Source organism: Pipistrellus hanaki (genome assembly GCF_964339955.1).
Source record: "Pipistrellus hanaki genome assembly, chromosome: 2".
Classification (NCBI taxonomy): domain Eukaryota; kingdom Metazoa; phylum Chordata; class Mammalia; order Chiroptera; family Vespertilionidae; genus Pipistrellus; species Pipistrellus hanaki.
Genome location: NC_140504.1, coordinates 181,893,685 through 181,918,991, shown reverse-complemented (window position 1 = coordinate 181,918,991; position 25,307 = coordinate 181,893,685). Strand labels below are relative to the sequence as shown.

Here is a 25,307-nt window from a genome sequence, read left to right as displayed (position 1 = left end):
CTTGCGTTAAATGTTCAGACAGCAATTCATTCATCCAGAAGGCATTTACTGCCGTCCTGTCAGAGGTGAATCAGACAGGCCCCGGGCAGCTCAGCGTCTCCTAAGGGCCCCGGACTAGGGCCGGATGGAACGTATGATTGGACCAAAAAAAAGGTGGACTGGGTATTGCCACCCCCACTTTCCAAGCAAGGCAGCGAGGTGTCAGGGCCAGGCCCTGGGTTTGAGGTCAAGGCCAGGCCGAGTGGTCTTCCAGCTCGGCCCTCCGAGCCACAGTAACAACCACCCCGTGTCCGGGCCATGTTTGCCTAGCGCTCAGTCTGCACGGAGGCACGCCGCTGGCCTTCTCTGAGGCTCCGTGTCCTCCTCTGTAAATGGGGGTGAGGTGAGGGATGAATCTGCTTCCAGGGTTATCTGGGGCTTCAGTGGGACCATGTAGGCAAAAGAGCTTCCAGCTCTGTGGTAACTCGCGTTATTGGTGAGGCCAGCACGGAGGCTCCCGTTGTAGAAACTCAGGGAGGTTGGATCATTCATTCCTCACGGACCAGTAGAGGTTGGGGGGTCGGGGGAGAGGGGGTGTTCTCTTCACAGAGAAGATAAGGATGTGAAAGAGGCTTCAGAGGGCGGGTATTGGGGTCAGGAGGGAGAGAACGTTCACAGAGAAGGACATGGCGTGGGCGCCAGCAGGGAGGAGGGAAGTGCAGGGAATGTTGGTGGGGCCCTGGCACCGTGAATCACCCAGGGATGCAGTCAGGCGGGATCGCCAGCCCTGGGGCCATCTGTGCAGGGTCTAGATTTCCTTTCCTAACAGGATCCTGTCTAGGGTTGAGTGAGGAGAGGTGAATTCAGAGCCTGTTTCTGCGTCCCTTCCACCTACCCCTTTGGGACTGGACCGTCTGCCAGGAATGTGACCCCCCTCCCCACTCTGACCTCCTTAGCTGGGGGCCAGGGTCTGGGCATCTTTCGGAGGGCTGAGCCGCTCAACAGGTGGCTCTGGGGGCATGCTGGCGGGTGGCGACAAGGACTCAGTAGAGACTGAGGGCCAGGTGGCTAGGGGGAAGGCAGCTGACAGGGTGCAAGCCCAGGGTCTTAGATGAATCAGGGAGCTCCCATCTGTCAAGCATCTAACAGCTGAGGTAGGTACCCTAACGTCACAGATGGGGGAAGTGAGGCTCGGACAGGTGACGTGACTTGTCTGTTTCTCTCCAGTGTTTCCCAAACTTCTCTCATGATGAGAATCACCTGGTGGAGTTGTTAAAATACAGATTCCTGAATCCCAACTAAGAAGTGCTATCAGGAATCTGTATTTTAACAACTCCACCAGGTGATTCTCATCATGAGAGAAGTTTGGGAAACACTGCATCCGATCATTCATCCTTCCACACCTATGTATTGGGCTGAGAGGCTCTGAGAATCAGGGGTGACCCCCTCTTGGCCTCTGACCCCTGCAGGAGGCCAGGCCAGCGCCTCTCCAAGGCGCTCTGCAGGAGGCCAGGGCTCGAGGGTTCAAACCCAGACCTCAGTATCTCCAAACTCGCACTTGGGACCAGGACACGAGCGGTGTCGGGTCGGTGGCCCGGCCCGCGCTACCGCGGGAGGCACCGCCCCACCACCTTTCCCCGGGTTCCGCCGGGCGCACCTGCCCAGGTGAGTCCCTCCCGGGAGGGAGGCGGGCGCGCACGGGAGCGCCTTCCCGGGCGGCCCTGCCAGGTGGGGCGGGGCGGGCCGGGGCGGGGCCATCGGGCCCGGGGCGGGGCCAGGCCGGGCACCCGGAGCCCGACCGGATCCCGCGCCCCTCCGGCCCCTCCGCACCCTCGGGCCCCGCGCCCCGCCGCCGCCGCCGCCATGGGCGCCTGCCTGGGCGCCTGCTCGCTGCTCAGCTGCGTGAGTCCCCCCGGCGCCCGCCGCGCGCCCGCCACTTTGTGCTGTTTTCTTCCCGCAGTTTCTTCCTCTCCTTCCTCCGAACTTGTCTCTCTGGGTCCGCACCCGCCTCTGCGCCCGGGCCCCTCTGGCCCTCGGTTTCCCTCCCCGCTCCCGCCCCAGCCCTGGCCCCGGGCGACCGGGACAGCTGCGCCCGGGCCTCGGGTTACCGCCGGGGCGGGGAGGGTGGGGCGCCGGGCGGGGGAGGGGCGCGCTCTCCGCGGCGCCTCCCGGGACCGGGGAGACTGAGGCTGGGGCTGGGAGACTGAGGCTCGGGGCCTGGGTGGGGCTGGGGGTGGGGGTGGCGGCCCCTCCGCGCCGGACTTGGACTTGGGGACGTCCTCCGGGCGCGCGTTTGGGGGTCTGCCTCCCGGACGCTCGGACTCTTTGTGCGCCCTGCCCGGCCCCTGGCCCCCTCTGCCCCGGGTCCTCTCTGTCCCGGGTCCTCGGTCTCTCCCGCAGTCTGTCTGCCCCTGCCCGCCGGTCTCCGTTTGTTCATTAGTGTTTATCTGCTATTCGTCTCCGTCCGTGCGTTGGTCCGACTGTCTTTGTCCGTCGGTGGCTTTTCCATCTGTCATTGTCTACAGTTCGGAGTCGGTCCGCCTGTCCGTCCGCCTGCCCGATGCGCCCTTGACCCTGAGCATTCAGTCCGGCTCAGGCCAACTCCTGGCCCTTCTCCAAGGCGTCCAGACCCTCCCCCCTGGGCCCCAGAGCGGGAGGGGAGCGGGCAGGAAGCCCCTGTCTGCCTTCCCCAAATCCCGGCTGAGTCTGGGCGAGAAGACCCAAGAACTGAGGGAGGTTAGGGTGTGTGTTTGGGGATGGGGGTGAGGGTGGGGAGAGGGAAGAGGAGAGGAGGAGGACCTGGTCGCCTGGGCTCAGGGACCTGGGGGCCAGCCCGCCTCATTTTTGGGGCTGCAGCCAGCAAAGGGGAGGAGCTTCAGCCAGACCCCCGCCGAGAGGCCCCTGCACTTTTCCCTTCTCCTAGCTCCCTCCTCTTTTCCTGTTCCCCTCATTAAATCCGAGGTTCATTCAGGCGTTCCCCTCCCCCTCTGCCCGACACAAAGAGGAGCAGAGAGGAATAGGGGCGTCGAGGGGGTCTGGTGGCTGCTGAATCTCAGGACTGGCTTTCCTTTGTCCCTGGTGTGTGTGTGTGTGTGTGTGTGTGTGTTCGTGCGTGCATGTGTGTGTTAAGATGGGGGTGTAGGGGCAGGAGCTGGAGGATGTAGAGATTTACTTTATGGCAATTTTTTTTTTTTTTTTTTTTTTTTTTTTTTTAGAATGATAGCTGTAGAGTGGGTCCCTGGACAGTCTCTTGTCCTCTCTGGGCCTCCGTTTCCCCATCTGTGAAGTGCGTGCCTGTGCACACACAGGAGGAGGAATCCAGAGCTGGTCCCTGACATCCCTCCCCTCTGATGAAATCAAGGTTTGGGCTGGGTCTCTGGCCAGGAAGAGTTTGCTTCCTGATGGGGGAGGGAGAGTTTCCTAGGAGCTGACCAGGTTTCCATCTGGCTGGGGGTAGGGGATGTGGAGGGGAGACCTGCCAGTCTCCGTGCCTTTCTCTCCTACGGGCCAGGCCGTTGGAAAGATTAAAACGTGCCCCGCCCAATCCTGGCATTTCGTGCGAGCTCAGAATGGGAGCTCCGGTTACTATCTTCTGGGAAAGGTGGGTGGAGGTTTCCTCTGGAGCCGAGTGCTGGTCCTGAGTCATGGAATTCTACTGCTGAGACCAGAGGCACCTGACAGGCTCCTCCGGAGGAAACGGCACAGGGGGCCCGCTGACTTGCCTGAGGTTACACAGCGAAAGGATGGGGAGGATTAAAGTCTGATTTGTCATCCAGACTTCTCCTGTCCTAGCTGCCTGAGGGACAGGGCTGCCAGGTAGAACAGAGAGTTTCACTTAGTGAGCATCACAAACCTGCAAGGAGCCTCCTTTCTGTGACTCCTACGGGGGTTCTGACCTCTGACATTGGCTGCACACCTACTGCGTGCCAGGCACTGTGCTGTGCTCCTCGCTCATTTCACTTCATTGGTTCCCTCTCAGCCCTGTGACATACCGTGTTTCCCCGAAAATAAGACATCCTCCGAAAATAAGACCTAGTGCATGGAAAGATAAGATATCCCCTGAAAATAAGACCTAGTGCAACTTTGGGAGAAAAAATTAATATAATACACTGTCTTATTTTTGGGGAAACAGGGTAGTTATCCTGTTTTACAAATAAAGATGCCAACAGCAGCTACCATTACCACATCTTATCCTAGGCCCAGCACTCACTGTCCAGAGCTGTCCGGTGGTGGCACTGTAGTGAGCACTTGATTTATTTTATTTTATTTTTAAAAGATATATTTTATTGATTTTTTTACAGAGCTGAAGAAAGAGGGTAGAGAGTTAGAAACATTGATGAGAGAGAATCATCGATCAGCTGCCTCTTGCACACCTCCTACTGGGGATGTGCCCACAACCAAGGTACATGCCCTGGGACCTTTCAGTCCGCAGGCCGACACTCTATCCACTGAGCCAAACCAGTTTCAGTAGAGCATTTGATATATATCCTTTCGTTTTTTCATTCTTTCAATCTTTCCCGTATTTTATTGATTTTAGAGAGAAGGAAGGAGAGATAGAAACATTCTGTGTCAGGATAGGTTGCCTCCCCTACCTGCCCTGCCCAGGGATCAAATCTGCAACCTAGCTATGTGCCCTGACTGGGAATGGAGCCGATACCCTTGTGGTGTGTGGGGTGACCCTCCAACCAACGGAGCCCCACCAGCCAGGGCTGGTACACATCCTTCCATGTAATGCTCACAGTGATCCCTGAGGCAGTTCATCTCATTCCCACTTCACAGATGGGGAAACTGGGTCAGAGAGGGAAGATGAATCCAGAGAACTGATACCCAGGAAAAGGCAGATTCTAGAATTCTCATTGTGCTCTTCAGCCAATACTTATTCCTCCTCACAATACCACCCATTGATCGACATCATTAGGGTTGTATTTGTGAGATATCCATTTTAATATCTATCCTGATTCTTTTTTCCCCCCTCTTTTTTTCTAAAATATTTTTTATTGATTTTTTTACATAGAGGAAGGGAAAGGGATAGAGAGTTAGAAACACCGATGAGAGAGAATCATCGATCAGCTGCCTCTTGCACACCCCCTACTGGGGATGTGGCTGCAACCAAGGTACATGCCCTTGACCGGAATCGAACCGGGGACCCTTCAGTCTGAAGGCCGATGATCTATCCACTGTGCCAAACCAGTTAGGGCTATCCTGATTCTTAAGGCAAATTACCAGCTCGCTGAAGACAAAAAAGTATTAAAATAGTAAAGTTTACGCTGTGTCTGTTCTGCCACACAGTATTACTGTGCAGTTGGTTACCACTGGAACCAGTAACAACCTGTTTCAATGGAGATTTGCCCCACCGGAGTGACCGCGGGGGGGTTTTCAGGCATCCTTAGCGGGATTGGTTGGTGGGGAAGACTTCTCTACCCTTCCATCGTGAGGTGAGGCATTTGCAGCTGCCAATCACGGTTCTCTCTCGGCTGGAGCTGAGTCCTGGGCTGCAGGAGTGAGATGGGCCCACAGAGGGTGGGAATCACCAGGCAAGCCAGCGTACGATGGATGGTGAGCAAATATGTGTTTAGGGAGCGCCTTCTCTGTGCGAGGGCGTGTGAAAGGCCTTGGGGTCAGACTGGTTGGACTGAGATCCTGGCTTGGCCTCTTCTCAGCTACTGGACCGTGGGCAGTCACTTCCTCTCTCCCCTTGTCGGTGAAGTGGGAGGACAATGGTACCTGCCTCTAGGCACTTTGGGAGCATTACATTGGCTGAGATAAACAGGCAATGTCTTTAGCATGAAGCTCGCTTGTAGCGGCCACTCTGTAAACACCCAAGGGTGGTAATTTGCTTTAGACCACATTCAAGGAAGTGGTGAGGCGGGTAGAACCCAGGGCTGCCTGACCTTAGGGCCTGGGCTCGGAGCCACTTGCCCATCCTGCCCAGGAGCCCATTGTATGAATGAAGAACTGAGTCCCATGGAGGGGGAAAGAGACTGGTCTAAGGTCATGCTGCAAGTTGGTGGCAGAGCTCTCTATTCTCAGCACTTGCCGGGTGTGGGGTGGGGTGGGGTGGGGGGGTGGGGATGAGAGAGGTGGGGAGGGGAGTAATTGTACTTGAGTAGCTTGGGGCTGACCTCTTCTCCCTATGTTCTTTCTAGTTCTAGGCTGGCTCATTCACATCTCTAAAATTTATTTAATTATGATAAAATTAAGATAATGTACATTTTACTATTTAATATTGTTTAAGTCTTCAAGGAACTTGTCACTTATTTTAAGAAACATGGTAAGGCCCTAATGGTTTGGCTCAGTGGATAGAGCGTCGGCCTGCAGACTCAAGGGTCCCAGGTTCTTCTCAGGTCAAGGGCATGTACCTTGGTTGTGGGCACATTCCCAGTAGGAGGTGTGCAGGAGGCAGCTGATTGATGTTTCTCTCTCACCTATGTTTCTAACTCTCTCTCTCCCTTCCTCCCTAAAAAAAATCAATAAAAAAATATATTTTTAAAAAGAAACACTGCATTAAAATGGGCATTTGCTAAATACAACCCTGACGAATCAGTGAGTGGTACTGTCAGGAGTAAATATTATTGGCTAACGCACACAATGGATTCCAGAGTCTGACTTTTCCTTGCTCTCAGTTCTCTGCACTATTGTTCCCTGACTCTCCCTGTCTGTTCCCAGAGACACTGCACTCCACTCCCTTGATCTGCCTTCCATTCTGGGGCCAAGTGACAGCTCTAAAGTGCAAACCTGGCCCCAACCAGCTTGGCTCAGTGGATATCGAGTTGGCCCATGGACAAAGGGTCCTGGGTTCGATTCCGATCAAGGCCAAGTGCATCTATCTGGATTGCAGGCTCAATCCCTGGCCCTGGCCGGGTCACAGGCGGAAGACAACCAATCCATGTGTCTCTCTCTGTTTCTCTCCCTCTCTTCCGCTCTCTCTAAAAGTCAAAGGAAAAATATCCTCAGGTGAAGATTAACAACATTTCAAACCCCAAAACTAAAATGCAAATCTGATGTTGATCTATTCTTCAGTAATGGTTCCCCTTCGCCTGCAGGATACAGCCCAGACTCCTGGACATGGCCTCCGGGGCCTGGCCATCACCTCTGTCTTCATTTTATTGCCCAGCTACCCCGAAAACACAGTGTTCCTCTTAGCTTTGCACATGTTATGCCCTGTGTAGGAATACCCTCTCCTCCCTCACTTGGCTAGCTTACTACTCTTCCTTGACACCTCTCTGTCCTCTCCTTTTTTAAAAAACTTTTTATTTATAGGATATATATATATATATATATATATATATATATATAGTGAAATGTACTATTTGTACCATTTTAAGTGTACAGTTCAGTGACACTAAGTTCCTTTCACATTGTGCAAGCATCACCACCATCCATCTCCAGAACTTTCTCATCTTCCCCTGAATTGAAACTCCTTATCTATTAAACAGTAATTCCTCTCCCCTACCCCCAGTTCCCGGTAAGCACCATCCTACTTCCTGTCTATGTATTGATATTTGCCTTCTCTAGGTACCTCCTATGTGTGGGATCCTGTGTGTTTATGTTTTTGTGATTGGCTTACTTGACGTAGCACAATGTCCTTAAGGTTAATCGTGTTGAAACATGTATGAGAATGCGATTCCTTTCTAAGGCTGACTAATGTTCCACTGTGTGTGTCAACAGTCGACGGGTTGCTTCCGCCTTTTGGCTGTTGTGAGTAATGCCGCTGTGCACATGGGTGTGTGTACAGGTATCTGTCCGGGTCCCTGCTCTCAGCTCTTCGAATAACACCCAGAAGTGGGGGGCCAGCTTGTTTTAAACAAAACAGCTTTATTTATTTATTTAAAAAAATATATTTTGTTGATTTTTTACAGAGAGGAAGGGAGAGGGATAGAGAGCTAGAAACATTGAAGAGAGAGAAACATCAACCAGCTGCCTCCTGCACACCCCCCACCAGGGATGTGCCTGCAACCAATGCACATGCCCTTGACCGGAATCGAACCTGGGACCTGTCAGTCCGAAGACCGATGCTCTATTCACTGAGCCAAACCTGTTTCAGCTAAACAAAACAGCTTTAAACTGTGTTCCCCACCTTCAGCTACCTACTCTACCCAGCCAGTGCCCCAGGAACGGTTCTAAGAACCTACGTCCCTGGCTCTAGCGACAGCCAAGAGCATGTGAACGATCGGTGTCAGCCTCTCCCGCCGTGCCGAACCACGGACAGCTCCGGGCTGTCCAGCTGGCCGGGGAGGCAGGGGGCTCCTTGCCAGGGAAGAGGATAGCCAGCGGCCTCGCTGCGGATTCTGCATCAGAGGCTGGATTGGTCGAATGCCAGGCAGCCTCCACGGGGAAGACACCAAGACCCAGGGCTTCGTGTTCTCCTCTCAGAGACCCTGGCTGGTGCTCAGGGTCCTCCCAGCGCTTTCCTGTCGCCGCCTTTGCCCTGGGCGCGCGTGGTGGGGGCGGGAGCTGTAATCTCCATGGGGGAAGTTTTATAGTCGCCTGGGCCTCTCCCATTGCATCATAACCCTTAGCCCGGGCTGCTCTGCCGCCTGGTGACTTTCATCTCTCCTGTCTCCATAACGTCCCTGCGGTAAATGGGCCACCACTGGCCCCTGGGCAGTGAGGTCACTTGCAATCTCTCTAGATTCTAATAACCCCATAAAGCCTAAAGCTTTGCGCCTATTTTAGGCCCCGCCCCCTTAATGAACAATTTTTATTTTTAAATAATAAAACCAACCTCATTGAGGTATAATTTAATTATATTTAGTTACGTGGACCCATTTGAGTAGGACCTCCCCATCTGCTCCCTTGAGCAGAGACAGCCCTCTGATGGAGTGCCATGACGCACTGCTGAGCATTTATTTTCGATTTCCCCCTGTTATTTTCCTGGCGTGAACGAGTGCCCCCCCGTGGACTTCCGAGTGTGCGGAGGTGTGCGCGTCTGCCCTTCCTCCCGCGGCTGGCACTCCTGTAGGAAGAGGTTCCTGTAGGAGAGATGCCCACAGGTGGCGGGCGGTCAGAGAGCATGAATGTTTCAAGGCTGGATGGGGGGCAAAGTGGGGGTGGGAGCAGTTGGCGAGAGTTTTTCTCTCCCAGACCTGGTCTCTCTGGCCACTGGCTGGCTCAGGGAATCCTGAGGTGTCAGATGTCATGTACCCCTGGATTTTGATCTCCAAAAAGCAGAGTGAATTGAAAGGCCAGGCTCCCCAACTGCGTTGGGGTGCCTTTTCTTATATCTCAAATGTTTTTTAAAAAATATATTTTATTGATTTTTCACAGAGAGGAAGAGAGAGGGATAGAGAGTCAGAAACATTGATGAGAGAGAAACATCGACCAGCTGCCTCTTGCAGACCCCCACTGGGGATGTGCCCACAACCACGGTACATGTCCTTGACCGGAATTGAACCTGGGACCTTTCAGTCCGCAGGCCGACTCTATCCACTGAGCCAAACCAGCTTTGGCAAGGGCATATATTCTTGACCAAAATCGAACCCGGGACCCAGGAGTCCACAGACTGACACTCTTTCCACTGAGCCAGACCAGCCAGGGCATGTTTTTAATTTCTCTGAGCTCAGTTTCCTCATCTGTAAACGGGAACTAATAGTCAGCTTGGTCTGATGACCAGAATGCTCTTGTGGTTGGTTTACAAAACATTTTTCTGGCACTTGCTTGCCGCCTGAAACCCCAAAGGTGGCCATGGAGAGGAGCCCGGGCTTGGGGTGGGGGCTGCGGGATACAACGCCAAGCTGCGGGTGAGTGAACTGTCACGCTTTGGACATGAGGGAGCATCCACTCCGCAGGCATTTCATTTAGCATTCACGTCCTGGCTTTGCAGGTGGGAGTTGGGTGGGAAGGAGCAGCTCCAGTCAGGGGCGGGGGGCGGGGGGCGAGGGGTGAAAGGGGAAGGCAGAGACCCTTCAAGCAGAGTGTGCCTTACGCCCAGGACCAGTCCAGAGAGCAGGGTGCCGGGTCGCAGAGGAGCAAGGTCCCCTTTTAGCCTGTTCCCCACAAAACCGGTCATTCAGCATCAGGCTGTTCCGGTCCCTCCTGGCTTCCAACCCTGAGTGGATGCCCACTGCTGCCCAGGGCCTGCCATCCTCCTTGGCCTCACCACTCATGGCTCCCTGCCTGTCACGGAGCTTTGGGTACAGGTCCTTCTTTTTGTCCCTCCGTTGCCCAGCTCCCGCCTGCCCCAGAGCCACCCGGGTCCTGTTCCCTGGAGCGACCTTTCTTCTCCTTTGTCAGTTCTCGGCCAAATGGTCACTTCTTCCGGGAGGAGACGTGCCACCCCCACCAAACTAGGCCCCATCTGTCACTGAGGGCAGCACGCACATTTTCTTCTTTTTAAAATTATTTTAAAAAATATATATTTTATTGCCCAAACCGGTTTGGCTCAGTGGATAGAGTGTCAGCCTGCAGACTGAAAGGTCCCAGGTTCGATTCCAGGCAAGGACATGTACATTGGTTGTGGGCATATACCCAGAAGGGGGTGTGCAGGAGGCAGCTGGTCGATGTTTCTCTCTCATCAATGTTTCTAGCTCTCTATCCTTCTCCCTTCCTCTCTATATATTTTATTGGTTTTTTATAGAGAGGAAGGGAGAGGGATAGAGAGCTAGAAACATCAACCAGCTGCCTCCTGAACACCCCCCACTGGGGATGTGCCCGCAACCAACGTACATGCCCTTGACCGGAATCGAACCTGGGACCTTTCAGTCTGCAGGCTGACACTCTATCCTCTGAACCAAACCATTAGGGCACGTTTTCTTCTTAGCACGTCCCACCACGGTGTGATGATCTGTTGATCATTGGACGCTCCACAAAGGCGGGACTCTGCCTTTCTGGCCTCGGAAGTACCTGGCTGAGGAGCTGAGCTGTTGGGGGGAAGATAAACTTCCACAAAGGCTCAGTGGACTGATCCAGCTCCCGGGGGGCTGGGGCTCTTTGGGGCACCGCCTGGGAATGGCGTGGCACTCCCAGCCCCTAAATGATTCCCGTCAGCCCCAGAGTAGGAAATCCCAGCTGCTCACGGGCTTCATTCCATGCATTCAGCAGGTGTTTACCACGTGCCTGCGGTTTCCTCAGGTCTTCACATGTGTCTGGTGCTACATTCTTTCCCCAGATGGTCACCGAGCTCCTACCCTGTGCCAGGCCCTGTTCCGCTTTCTGGGAACACCACAGTGAGCAAAACAGACAAACATTCCTGCGGTGGCGGAGCTGGACATGATCAAGCTTTGGACATGAGGGAGCTGTATGGATAGAGCTCTATCCAGGCCAAATGCTGGACATGGGAGGCAGGCAAACATCAGTAAACTCTGAATCTTAGCAGATGATAGGAAGTCCTACGGAGGAAACCGAAACCAGGAAAGGAAACTTGTATCGTGAGGAGTAGGTGCCCTTCCGATTCCTGCTGTGTAGAGGAGGGCACCGCAGTTCAGAGGGGTTGAATGAGTTGTATGAGGCCACATAGCTAATGAGGGATGGAGCTAGACTTCTGGATTTTTAAACATTTATTTGTTTACTCCTCTGCCTCCCCCTAAGTAAGACACAGTGTGGCACAGCTCTCTCTCTCCGAAGCCACGGCAGCACCTGAGGTTTGAATCTGGGTTCTCTTCCTTGCTGGCTGTGTGACTGTGTGACCCGGCCTCTTCCAAGCTTGGTTTCCTCAGACCCCCTCAGGCTTGGACGTCGTGTGGGATCACACTGGCGCAGGGGTTGCACAGGCGGCGGGCTCGTGTGGATCTGGAGGCATCGGAGGGGCGGTGGTGGGTGCTGCGTGCCTGGCCATGGGGGGAGAGGAGGCGGAGATAAGGGTCCTGTCCTGCCCTCCCCGCAGGCCTCCTGCCTCTGTGGCTCTGCCCCCTGCATCCTGTGTGGCTGCTGCCCCTCCACCCGCAACTCCACCGTCAGCCGCATCATCTTCACATTCTTCCTCTTCCTGGGGGTGCTGGTGTGCCTCATCATGCTGAGCCCTGGCGTGGAGAGCCAGCTCCACAAGGTGAGCAGCCGGGGGGTGGGGGTGGGGGAGGAGGGAGCCTGCGTGTGCCTGGGGAGCAGCCTGGAAACCTGCTGCTACGGGACCAGGCTTGGGGTCCCCGCTGACCAAGAAGAGGTGGGCAGGTGTGTCCAGGGCGTTTCTTCAAGTGGGAAGGAGGGTTTGGGCCTCACATGGGGATAACCGGTTCTCGTAAGCCACGGTCTCCTTGGAATAGGGGTGTCGAACTCAATCAGAGAAGGGGCCAAAATCTAAAATCCAGCCTAAATCGCGGGCCGAATGGTTTACTGAACAGTCATAAACTGACAATGTCATAAACTGACAGCGGAGTGCAGTGATGACAGCGCGGTGCGGGCCACATTGCAAGGCCTGGCGGGCTGGATTTGGCCCGCGGGCCTTGTGTTTGACACATGTGCCTTGGAAAATCACATGAATCATTCCGGCAAGCCCAGTTGGGGGGTCCCAACTCTTCCCTTCATCCAAGTGTCAGGCCATTGGTGTGACAGGTTAGGGTGTACACAGGTATGGATTCCGGGGCAGCGGGAAATGCAGTCTCAGAGTCACCTGAGAGGCGCCAGTCCTGTAGGAGATGGGCCTCTGAGTCTCCGTTTCCAGAAGAATCTCAGGGAATCTGGTGTTGTTACGCCAAGATTTCTTGATCTCCAAGGATCAACAGGGAGCTGAGTCCGATGCAATAAACAAAAGAGCCTCTTCCATGCTAGCATGGGCTCTGTCCCACTCACGCCCACAGCATGGCGGAAGAGAGCGCAAATTTCGCCATGCCCCGGGGTTTTACACCGGTGGTGATGTCACTGCTTTGGCTGACCCTGATTGGTTGGGTGAGGGCTAGGGTCCAGTTACACAAAATGGAGGATAGCTCCGCCCTGGCAGGGTGAGGATAAACTCCGGACTCTGGACTCCACTGTGGGGCAGGGCAGAGTCATCCTCACCCTGCCCTGCCCTCTCAGTGTAGGTGGTGGGTGGAGGGCATTTTGGGAAATCTTGCCTTAGACAGCGCCATGTGTTCCTGAGGCGGTGGGCAGGATGACAGGGAAATAGAGAGTAACAAGATGTAACTGGACCGTCTGTGTGTGGGGGTGGGTACACCTAGGACTTCAGCCCCAGGTGTGGGTAGCTATGGGGATGGTGGTGGGAGGCTCAGCTCCTGTCCCAGCTCCTCCATGCTGGGAGGGCCTCCCTCCTGGCCCTGCTGGGAGGGCCTCCTCCCGGCCCCGCCTCTGCTGGGAGGGTCTTCTCTTGGCCCCACCCCTGCTGGGAGGGCCTCCTCCCGGCCCCACCCCCAATGAGAGGGCCTCCCTCCTAGCCCCGTCCCTGATGGGAGGGCTTCCTCCTGGCTCCGCCCCTGCTGGGAGGGCCTCCTCAGGGCAGGCCTTGGCAGAATCAGCCCCAGGGAGGGTGGGGCCGTCAGTGGCACCTCTGTCTCCACAGCTGCCTTGGGGGTGTGATGAAGGGACTGGGAGCACTGGCGTCATGCAGAGCCACATTGACTGTGGCTCCCTGCTCGGCCAACGCGCCGTCTACCGCATGTGCTTCGCTACCGCCGCCTTTTTCTTCCTCTTCACCGTGCTCATGATCTACGTGCGCAGCAGCCAGGACCCCCGGGCCTCCTTCCAGAACGGGTGAGTGCTGGGGGGGCCCTTGCACCCCGTCGGGTTCCTCCTGCAATGGTGCCCTGTCCCCGGCCTGTCTCCAGAGATCTCCAGCCCCTACAGCACCGAAGGCAGCTCATTTAGGGTTTCCTGTTTCTCAGATGAGGAAATTAAGCTCAGAAAGGGCAGCAACATGCTCAGGCCACACAGCATTTAGTGACGCAGCTGGGGCCAGAACTTGGGTGACCAGCCCCCTTACCCCTACTTGGCCCTTCACTCTGGGGCTTTTTCTAGGGCCAGGACAAATTTCCTGTGCCCATCAGACCATGAGAAAGCCCCTCTTCACTTTTTAGGGGTGAGCATCTGGGGGCCAGATCTGTCCCTCTAACCCTGCTCCACTGTCCTGTCTGCCCTAATCCCCATCCTGTAGGTTTTGGTTCTTTAAGTTCCTGATCTTTGTGGGCATCACCGTGGGCGCCTTCTACATCCCCGATGGCTCCTTCTCCGACGGTAAGCGTCTTGGTGGGGAGGGACGAGGGGTCCCCATGGGAGGAGCGCTGGCGGGGCTGCTCTGTGCCCTGGCACACAGACTGCCGACTGGGGCCTCGGCTCCTGGTCAGGAGACAGCGCTATGGTGCGTGGCCATAGGGCTTTTGGGCAACTTTGGGGACAGGGGGACGGAGGTACCTGCCTAACCCTCACCCATGCCCTGCCACGCTGTCTCTGGGCATGGCTAGGGGCTCTCTGAGAGCAGGGGCTTTGCCCTATCTCAGTGTCCCGGGGCAGGGGTTGGCACCAATGATTGCTGAATGAATACATGTGTGTGATTCCTGTGCCTGCCCCAGGAATCCCAGAGAGCCGGGTGGGTCAGGGGCCCTGGCACCCAGGCTTCTGCCCAGGGCCAGACTGGCTCCCTCACTCTCCTCTCCCCATCCAGTCTGGTTCTACTTCGGTGTCGTGGGCTCCTTCCTCTTCATCCTCATCCAGCTGGTGCTGCTCATCGACTTCGCGCACTCCTGGAACCAGCAGTGGCTGGGCAAGGCCGAGGAGTGCGACTCCCGCGCCTGGTACGCAGGTCAGTGCCAGGGCCGGCCTCTCGGGGGCATCCAGGGGTCTCTGAAGCTGATGAATGCCTGGAGGGCGTCGCGAGCAGCCCCTGCCTTCGTGCAGGAATCGGTCTGTGCCAGGCAGAGGGAGGGAAGGGTGTGTGTGTGGGCAGCCAATTCCAGGGCAGCTTCAGCGGATCAGACGGGAGAGGAACTGCGGAGGCCTCGGAGGGTCTAGTTCAGCGGTTCCTGAGGGATGGGCCATGCACAGCCAGCCCCAGTCAAACTTCAGGTACCTCTTGGTCTTTGGTACCCAGTGGCAGAAAGGTCCCAGCTCAGCCTTCAGAAAGAAAAGCTCACCGAGGCGCTGGTTAGTGTTCAGGCCTCTCTGAACTTGCTGTCTCTCTGGCAGCCAGAGCAGGCGCCAGCAGATCCCACACATATAGTTCACTTAAAAAAAAAGAAGTTTTTATTGATTTCAGAGAGGAAGGGGGAGAGAGAGAGAGCGCGAGAGAGGATGAAAGAGAGTAATCGATCGGCTGCCTCCTGCACGCTCCCCACTGGGGACTGAGCCTGCAACCTGGCATGTGCCCTGACCGGGAATGGAACCGTGACCTTCTGGTTCATGGGTTGATGCTCAACCACTGAACCACACTGGCTGGACCTAGTTCACTTTTTAAACAATCGTTTTGTATTCCTTGTATTTATTTACTATTACTTTAAAAAAAACCCTTTATTGTTGAGAGTGGTCATTGTATTTATTTTTATGATTACTTATGGATAGTGAATCATTCTAGCTCAGGATGGGGCCAGAACTCAGAGGTGTTGGGAGTGATGGAAGTTTAGGGGACACTGATGTCAGTCCTTGGATGACGAAGTGGAGGCTGGCTCCGCAAGCCCCCTGGAGGGAGTGGGGATCCCTGTGCCTCCTGACCCCCTGCTCGCTGCCCCCGCCCAGGCCTCTTCTTCTGCACCTTCCTCTTCTACTCGCTGTCCATTGTGGCCGTGGCCCTGCTCTTCGTCTACTACACCGAGCCCGACGCCTGCCACGAGGGCAAGGTCTTCATCAGCCTCAACCTCACGCTCTGCATCTGCGTCTCCATCATCTCCGTCCTGCCCAAGGTCCAGGTGAGCTGGCTGCTCTGCCCGGCCGGAGGCCAGGCCCGCTGGGGTGTGGGATGTCCTGTGGGAACCTTAGCATCCTGGGCAGGGCTGGTGGCCACAGAGCCGTGGGCTGAGTGTGGGCTCCCCAGTCAGCCTCCCTGGGTTCGAGTCTTGGCTCTCACATCTACATTTGAGGTGTCTTTGGGAAGGTGCCTTCACCTCTCTGTGCCTCTCTCTCTCTTCTCAAATATAAAAGGGGGCTAATAATACCTGCCATGTGGAGGATTGAGATCATGTTTGTGAACACATAGAACAGTGCCTGGCATATAGACATTGGCTATTGTTATCATTATTGGCGCTGGCATTGTTTTTATGTGGATTGGGAGAACATCCCCGAGCAATGATCCTTAGACACCTCAAGACTTAGTAGTGTTAGAAGGTGCAATTCCAGTTTCTAATCGCAGACCATCTGGGACAATGGTCGGCAAACTCGTTAGTCAACAGAGCCAAATATCAACAGTACGGTGAAATTTCTTTTGAGTGCCACATTTTTTAAAACTTAAACTATAAAGGTAGGTGCATTGTTATTAGCTTAATTAGGGTACTCCTAAGCTGGCCTTTGCTAAAACTCAAGGGGCCAAAGAGCCGCATGTGGCTCGCAAGCCGCAGTGTGCCGACCACTGGTCTGGGAGAATGAATGGGGGTTCCCAAGTAATTGTTCTTCAGAAAAAAAGCCTTCTGAGCCCAGTGGTACTTCCCAGTTTGGGACCTCAGCCCAGCAGGGGATCCAAAGGAAGCTTAGGTAGCTTTTGGGGGTCATTAGCAGAACGTTTGGGAACTTTCTGGTCAGAGTCTGCATTTCCCCTTCAGAGAACTGAAGCCCAGAGAGGGTGATGCCTCTGCCCCAGGTCACACAGCAATCGGTATTTACGCAGCAAACACCTCCTGGGCACTCACTGTGTATCAGGCGTCCCTCTAGATGTCGGGCATACAGCTGTGAGGAAGAGGCGGAAGGATAATTAAAATAGCGAAGGGTGGGAAAGAATAAGCAACAGACTAGGCAAAGTAAGGTCGTTTTGGATGAGTGCTTTGAGGGGACTAAGCGGGTAGTGGGCTGAAGGTAGGCAGGGCCAGGGGTGCTGTAGGCAGGATTTTCAGGGCCTTGTTGCATCCTGTTTGAGCCGAGGTCTGAAAGCATCGAGGGGCTGCCCGTGCAGAGGTCTGGGAAGGAAGACGTCAGGGAGAGGGCACAGGCAGGAGGAGGCCACAGTGGCTGGGGTGTGGTCCGCAGGAAGGAGCAGGGCAGGGGGATCAGGCAGAGGTGAAGGTGGGACCGGCCAGGGAGGGCTTTGATCCAGAGCGTGCAGGGACGCCCCCCTTGCACAGTTCTCAGCGGGGGAGCAAGGGCGTGACCTGTTAGGAGAAAGAATTAGGACTCCCCCTTTGGGTGGGCGAGGTAAGTGGTGGGTGGCTTGGGCCGTGTGGGGGGGAGGGCCCTAGGGCGGGGAGAGTTTCTGAGGTTCCCTGGTGGAGGGTGAGTGGGTGAGCGGGGTGGGGGTCCCCAGGCCTGGCAGGGCTCATGCTGATGAGCTGCTCTCACCAGGAAGCCCAGCCCAACTCGGGTCTGCTGCAGGCCTCGGTCATCACGCTCTACACCATGTTCATCACCTGGCTGGCGCTGTCCAATGTGCCCGGTGAGTCTGGGCCTGGGTTCGAGGAGGCCTGGTCTTGTTCTTAGGCTAGTAAGGCCCTCTGTGGGGTGGGGGGGAGGACTGGGGACCCTTACAGATGACAGGGACATCCCAGCCCAAGCCTAGTGGGAGGGCCCCATCTGTTCCTGGAGCTGTTTGTCGTTCTGTCTGCTAAGTGCCATCTGACGCTGGGACTTGGATGGTGGGTTCCGTGTCTGTCTGTCCATTTGGGTTGGCTCTCTGCCCATCCTCTGGGCTAATGGGCTCCTCAGACCTGGCCTGCACGGGCTGAGGGGGACCCTGCTCCTGTCCCCAGACCAGAAATGCAACCCCCACCTACTGACCTCCCTGGACAACGGGACGATCCTGGCAGGCCCTGAGGGCTACGTGACCCAGTGGTGGGACGCGCCGAGCATCGTGGGCCTCATCGTCTTCATCCTGTGCACCTTGTTCATCAGGTAGGGCCGGGGTCTGGGTTCCGGGGAGGGATCATGATTGGGGGGCCCAGAGCCGGAAGGGAGGGGAGGATGTGGGAGCCGGGACGCCAGGCTGGAGGCAGCATGTCCGGCCCTTGCACTGTGCTGGTGGGGAAACTGAGTCCCTCAGAGGGCACAGTGTGACTGGAAGCGGAGGCGGGGCTGAACCCCACCTCCTGGCCTCAGGCCCTTTCCTGCCCATGGGGCTGCCACGTGCCAGCTCAGTTGGTTGCAGGCAACTGTGGGGTCAGAGAAAGAGCCTGGGCTGGGCCAGTGGGTCCGTCTGTCACTCATCTGCTGTGGCCTTGGGGTAAGTGGCTTTCCCTTCCCGAGCTTCCGTTTCCCCCTCAGTAAAAGGGTAACGTTAGCCTCTAAGGCCCAGGGTGGCTGGGACCCCATGTCTCACTGAGAGGGAGCAGTTTCTACTTAAGGTCACATGACAACTTGTTCGAAAGGGGCATCTTAGCCAGTGCTTATCGGGGTGAACTCCGGAGCCCGGGCCGCCTGCGTCTGAGCCTGGCACTGGCACTGACTGGCAGTGTGATTTCGGAGGAGTCCCTTAACCTTTCTGTGCCTCAGCTTCCTTGTCTGGAAAATAGAAATAAAAACAGTGCCTACCTCAGTAGATTGTTGTAGGGTTATGGGTGAGTGAGTATGTGGAAGGCACTTAGAAAAGAACTTGGCAAGTAAGAGGCACCAAATAAATGTTTGCTGTTATGACCAGTAACGTGGAAGGTTTGCACAGCTGGTGGCTGTTTGGTACGAGTCACTAGATGGTGAGCTCCAGTGGAGCCATGTTTGCCGGAACCTGGCAGACTCCGTGCTGGCGCTGGGGCCAGTGTTTCTCCAGGCGCCACTTCCTCTGCCTGCCCTTTCCTCCCTGGAGGCAGCCTCTGGCCACACCCCCGCCAGGCCCCGGCTAGAATTTCTGAGGCCGGTTCACAATGCCCTCTTTCAGAGTCATGTTTGGGCCGTTTATAAACATCTCTCGTCTTTGTCACCTCATTTGTTTCCTTTTCTAATCTGGAAAGGCCCCTGTCACGCCCATTTAAAAAAAATATATTTTTAATTGATTTCAGAGAGGGAGAAGGAGAGGTGATAGAAACATCAGTGATGAGAGAGAATCATCGATTGACTGCCTCCTGCCATATCCCTACTGAGGATTGAGCCCGCTACCCCGGGAATGTGCCCCTGACCGAAATCGAACCCAAGACCCTTCAGTCCGCTGGCCAATGCTCTATCCACTGAGCCAAACCAGCCAGGGCCTGTCACATCCATTTTAGAGGAAACCGAGACTCCGTGTAGGGCAGCCGCTTGTCTGAGGCGGTGAGCACACAGTGGCCGTGGGGCTTGTGCACACGCCCTCCCCGGCCCATCCGGGCAGCTGGCTTCTTCGGGCTTCTCCCACTCAGACCTCCCTGGCCTGCGGGCACTGGGCAGCGCCTCTGAGAACCAGGGGGGCTGTCTTCTTATCTCTCAAAACACAGGAAGTGCCTGGCCAGCGTGGTTCAGCTGTTAAGTGGCGACCTATGAACCAGGAGGTTGGGGTTTGATTCCCAGACAGGGCACGTGCCCGCCCAGGAGGCAGCTGATCAGAGATTCTCTCTCCTCATTGATGTTTCTATCTCTCTCTCCCTTCCTCTCTGAAATTAGTAAAGACACACACACACACACACACACACACACACACACATATATATATATATATATATATATATATATATATATATATTTTTTTTTTTTTAAAAGCATTAATGAAAAAGAAAACACACACAGGGAACAAAGAAGCACCAGCAGCCAGGAAGCAGGGACCATGATGGCTTTCACCCCAGCTCGATCCCGCCATGTGGGCGTTTGTGTGCCGTTTGTTGGCAGGGGATGGGGGGCCAGCTGCAGCTCAGCAAGGGGTGACCTCAGTTTGGGGTGTGGCTGGAACCCAGGTCTCCTTTCGCTTTCCCCCCCAAATACCATTAGATTTTCAAAATTGTCTGTATGTCTCAGGCTAGTATTACTGTTAAAAACATCAAGACCACATTATAGAAAAGCAATGACCAAAAAATCATTACTATTATTATTTTTAAAATTATAAACATGAAGAAAGGGGAGGTAATTGGTGAAGCCACTTACCTAAAAATTATAAAAGGAAAAGAAACTTAATAGCAAGTAAGCATGGTTAATTTTTATTATTATTATTTATATTTTATTGATTTTTTACATAGAGGAAGGGAGAGGGATAGAGAGCTGGAAACATCGATGAGAGAGAACCCTCGACCAGCTGCCTCCTGCACCCTTCCCTCCCCCCCAAGATGTGCCTGCAACCAATGCACATGCCCTTGACCGGAATCAAACCCGGGACCCCCCAAGTCCGCAGACTGATGCTTTATCCACTGAGCCAAACCGGTTTCGGCAGCATGGTTAATTATTAACATTATTAATAAATGTAGGACCTGGCGTGATGCTTTGCAGGACTAAATGCTCAGTACATGTTAAAGGAAATGGCAATCGAACCAACAGAATAACAGAGGCAGTTTATGTATTTATGTTGTACCAGGCACAGTGCGAGGGACTTTACACCATCATTCCATTCCGTCCTCCCAGCAGCACTGTGAGGCGGGTACTGCTGTCCCTGATTTTATAGACAAGGAATCAGGCTCAGAGAGGGTGCCTTGCCCAAGTTCACACAGGGGCTGGGGCCCGAGTTGAAAATCAAAGCGGTTTGTTAACTCCTGGTCCCAGGACCAAAGCTCCCGATCCCGGGCCCTCAAGGCTCCGGGACCATCATGCCTGTTGTTATGACCCCCTGGCACTGCCCACCTGCCCGCCTCCTCCCTCCCCTGCAGCGTGCGCTCCTCGAACCACCGGCAGGTGAACAGCCTGATGCGGACGGAGGAGTGCCCGCCCATCCTGGAGGGCACGGCGCAGCAGCGGGCGGCAGGCCAGGCCTTCGACAACGAGCAGGACGGCGTCACCTACAGCTACTCCTTCTTCCACTTCTGCCTGGTGCTCGCCTCCCTGCACATCATGATGACGCTCACCAACTGGTACAGGTGCGTGCAGCCTGGCCGGGCACGGCAGAGCCCTCGGAGCCTGGCCACACGGCTCCCCTCCTTTGGCCCCTCACTGAGCGTTAGGAAAACCTGCTCAAGACAGGCATGGAGGCATCTCTCCAGGACTCCCCATGGTGCCTGCCCCAGTTTCCCCGCCAGTGCCTCACACTGCTCAGCTCCTGTACCTCCACTGAAAAGCGGAGTCCTGGGAGGTGGGGCTGGGCCTGGGCGGGCAGACCAGGCTTATAGGTCGGTGTGGTAATTTGGATTGAGGGGTCGGACCTAGGACTCATGGTTGGAGGGTTAGGGTTAGGGTGTGGATATCAGAATCCAAGTCACAGGGTTAGAGTAGGAGTAATGGAGTCAAGAGTTGGGATTGGGGCCATGTAAAGTCACAAATTTGGCCATTTGATTAAAAATGGGGTTTGTGGGCTAGAAAGACAAGTCAAGGAGCAAAGATAAGAGTAACAAGGTCAGGGGCCCAGGGTCAGAATTGAGGTCAGATATCAAAACTGTGGTCATAAAATCAGGGGTCAAGGGTTGGGTTACAGGATTGAAGGTCAGGGTCAAGATTAGAGGTCAGGACTAAGGTCTGGAGCTCCAGGGGTCAGGTCACTATATTAGTCTAGGACTGAGGTCAAGATTGGAACTGAGGTCAGGAACAGGTCTGTGGTACAAGGTCAAGAACTGTGTCTAGAGACCTAAGACCACGTGCCAAAAATACCAGAGACGGGACTAGAGTTACAGAAGAAGAGTCAAAGGTGAAGTCAGGAGTCACGGCTGGGCCGTAAGGTCAGGCCAGGGCTGAGGTCACAAGCCTGGGCCAGGCTCACTGGCATGCTGGTGTGTTGCAGGCCCGGCGAGACCCGGAAGATGGTCAGCACCTGGACCGCCGTGTGGGTGAAGATCTGTGCCAGCTGGGCCGGGCTGCTGCTCTACCTGTGGACCCTGGTCGCCCCGCTCCTCCTGCCCAACCGGGACTTCAGCTGAGACAGCCCTGCCGCCTGCCCACCTGACGCCAGGCTGACTCTGCCCCGCCTCCAGCACTTGCCCCCGAGCTGAGTGCCTTATTGTCAGTGCCTCCAGGGACGAGGGGCTCAGGCTCACATCCGAGCCCCTCAGCTCACACCTCTGCTCCCCTAGACCATGGGGCTTCCTCTCCCTTTCCCCTGCCCCCCATCACCCACGCTCCCCTCCTTGGGGGAAGAGGGGCCCTTTGTTCCCAGGCTCCCCAGGAGCGGGACCTGCGGAGGGAGATGCTCAGAGCCGCCCAGAGGGCGGGAGCATGCGCTATGATGGGATGCCCAGCACTGAGGCGTTGGTATTCCTGACCACACCCCCCGGGCGCCCCGTCACCCTCCTCGACTCCGTGCCTTACAGAGTCTCTAAGACTTTGCCCAATAAAGAAGCCAGAGTGTGTGCCTCCCGTGTTCTCTGCCCCCTCGCCCTCAGTGCAGTGCCCATCCCCTCTGGGGTCAGGGTGGGGGCTGGGGATGGAAGGTCAGGGCTAAGGGGCCAGACCGAGAAGGGCCAGACAGAGGGGCCTGGGCCGTGTTCTCTGGGTCACGGGGAGCCTGGGGGTGGGGACTATAGAGGAAGGAGGGGCTTTGAACAAAGAGGCTCTCGGGGTCAGGAAACGGGCCTGGAGCAGTGCCCACATGAGGAGGCGTGGTGAGGCCAGAGTCGGGTGGGGCGGGGGCCGTGGGAGGTGGCTGAGAGGGCTGTCTTCAGGGCCTTGCCAGTGTCTGCCCTGAGGTTCTGCCACCTCTGTTCTGCCTCCAGGTCATCACCATCTCCCCTTCTTCCTGCCATTATCTAGACCAGCAGTTGCCAACCGGTGGACCACAGACCACTGGTGGTCCGTAAGGTCTGAAAGGTTGGCGCCTGCTGGTCTAGGCACCTGCTTTGGGCCAGGTGCCGTGGGGAATGAGGAAGAGCATGCTCAGGAGAGGCCAGGAATCCCGCTGAACTTCAGAGGCCACGGGGGATGCCCCAAACCCCTGTGTGGTTCAAGGTCAATTGTACTAATAAGCTTGCTATAGGGACGAAAGCTCCTTGCTCCAGGCTGTGTGCACAGGAACCATTCAGCAAACATTGGCTCCTGTTATCATTTTTCTACACAGACACACACACACACACACACACACACACACACCCCTGCAGTTGAAAATCCACATACATAGATTCCCAACTGTGGATTAAAAACATACACAGAGAAAGAAATTTATTAGAGAAAAGAAAAATGGAACCCCTGACTCCAGTCTTCTCTGACCCCCAGTCTAAATAAGTCCCCCATTTCTCTAAGTGAACTCTCTATGTCCCCGCATAGCCTTCATTACTGTATTAGAGGCCCGGTGCACGAAATTTGGCATGGGGGCAGGTGGGTGTCCCTCATCCCAGCCTGCACCTTCTCACAATCTGGGACTGCTGGCCTCTAACCACTTGCTTGCCTGCCTGATCGCCCCTAACCACTTGCCTGCCTGATTGCCCCTAATACCTGTGCCTGCCTACCTGATCGCCCCTAACCACTCTGCCTGCCTGATCACCCTTTAACACTCTGCCTGCCTGATCACCCCTAACTGCCTCTGCCTGCCTTATTGCTCCTAAGCACTCTGCCTGCCTGCTTGATTGTCCCTAACTGCACTGCCTGCCTGATCACCCCTAAGCACTCTGCCTGCCTGATAGCCCCTAACCACCTCTGCCTGCCTGATCACTCCTAACTGCTTGCTGGGAGGCGGCTGGCTGGGTGATGGGCTATGGTCATTCTGGTCTCCGGTTCTGCCATTTTGGTTGCTGGGCTATTATTATATAGGATGTGATGATCATATCCATGTGTGTGATTATCACTGTATTGTCTGACTATCCCAAAGAGCAACGAGGGTGAGAACCTCCCCTTATTAACAGTACATCATTTCCCTGGGCCTTAGAACAGAGCTCGATACAAAGAAGGTCCTCCCTGAGGGGTGAGTGGAGACTGGCCACCGGAATGAATGTTAGTTGATTCTGGAGCAGCCACGGGAAAGCCCAGGGCTGGAGAGTTTATAGCAGAGGACGAGGGGGAGGAGCCCTGGGCTGGGACCCAGGGGCCCAGGTTCTCTTGCCCAATGTGCTGGGTCAGAGGAGAATTTCGAGGAATGGCTTTGAAGCTGAGACCTGCAGAATAGGTGGGGCAGAGAGCGTGGGAGAGTGGTGGGGGCCGGGAGCTGCATGGAGCGGCCCTGCAGTGAGAGGAACTCAGAGGTCACAGACTAGAGACCCCAAGGGTTGTCTGCTTTGGCCCTCACTGTGTTTAACACAAGAACCTCACAAAGACTGTGGTGCCTTGCCATGGAACACACCCTCCATCCACTCCAGTTCCCATGCTCCTCCACTCGCCACTTCAAGGGACTCACCTGGGTCCCTCACGAAGACATCTGAGCTTGCAGCCTGATGTGGGGTCAGGCAGGCTGTGGGCTGACCACAACGAGGCCTGAGACCTGCCCACCGTCCTCTGAAAGGCCTCAGGGGCTGGGAGCCTGGTCTGCCTCAGCCTCTCTCTGGTCTGTTTCCCAAGGAAGCCCAGGCTGGTGAGGCCCGGCTTGGGGGAGTGGAAGGGCCTTGAGGTTGGGGCAGCGGGGGACAGTATCTGGGGGTGGTCAGATCCTGAGCCTGGAGTCTGGCGGGCCTGACTCCAATTGCCAACCTCTCTCAGCGTCAGCTTCCTTACCTGTGAAGGGATGATGAGTCCTACTGCCCAGGGTTTGGGATAAGTCTTGTTTGACTTTGAGCAGTTCTGGAAAGCCCATTCGTACTCATTTGTTCAACGTGCCAGAGTGCAAGAGTTTAGCTAAGTGTGCAGTTTAGTTTATTTTTAAAATCCTCACCCGGGGATATTTTTCCATTGTTTTTTTTTTTTTAGCTAGAGTGGAAGAAAGAGGGAAAGACAAAGAAATATTGATGTGAGAGAAACCCATCGATTGGTTGCCTCCTGCATGGGCCCTGACCATTGCTCAGATTGGGATGGGGAGGCTTCAACTGAGGTACGTGCCCTTGACCGGAATCGAACCTGGAACCCTTTCGTCTGCAGGCCGACACTCTATCCACTGAGCCAAACCAGGCAGGGCCCAAGTGTATACCTTAGAGGGAACACAGTTCATAAGAGAACCCTCACTTCGGACACCAACCGCAAGGTCAGAGGTTTCCAAAGCCGCCTCACATTCTGTGAGTCACTAGAAGAACTCATGGAGCTCATTGAAAGCTGTTACACCCACAGTTAACAGTTTATTGCGGGGAAAGAACAGATTAAATTCAGCCAGGGGAAGATGCACAGAATGGCATCTGGGGAAGCATCAGAAGCTGAGCCTCCATTGTCCTCTCCCGTGAAGTCAGGATGCA

At 55.3% G+C, this 25,307-nt stretch overlaps 1 protein-coding gene across 1 annotated transcript; it reads left to right on the top strand.

The window, feature by feature from the left end:
- Window positions 1–1,733: 1,733 nt before the first annotated feature.
- SERINC2 (serine incorporator 2) lies at window positions 1,734–22,359 on the top strand. Its single transcript, XM_084873100.1, has 10 exons — window positions 1,734–1,881; window positions 11,801–11,962; window positions 13,409–13,599; window positions 14,000–14,079; window positions 14,507–14,644; window positions 15,574–15,743; window positions 17,323–17,413; window positions 17,727–17,868; window positions 20,727–20,933; window positions 21,788–22,359. Exons 1-10 carry the CDS (start codon window positions 1,843–1,845, stop codon window positions 21,921–21,923), a joined length of 1,356 nt encoding a protein of 451 aa, XP_084729226.1. The 5' UTR covers window positions 1,734–1,842; the 3' UTR covers window positions 21,924–22,359.
- Window positions 22,360–25,307: the final 2,948 nt, after the last annotated feature.

Coding starts and splice junctions, on each gene's coding strand:
- SERINC2 (XM_084873100.1), top strand. CDS start 1,843: ATGGGCGCCTGCCTGGGCGCCTGCTCGCTGCTCAGCTGC. Junction 1,882..11,800: donor CCTGCTCGCTGCTCAGCTGC/GTGAGTCCCCCC, acceptor CCCTCCCCGCAG/GCCTCCTGCCTCTGTGGCTC. Junction 14,645..15,573: donor CTCCCGCGCCTGGTACGCAG/GTCAGTGCCAGG, acceptor GCCCCCGCCCAG/GCCTCTTCTTCTGCACCTTC.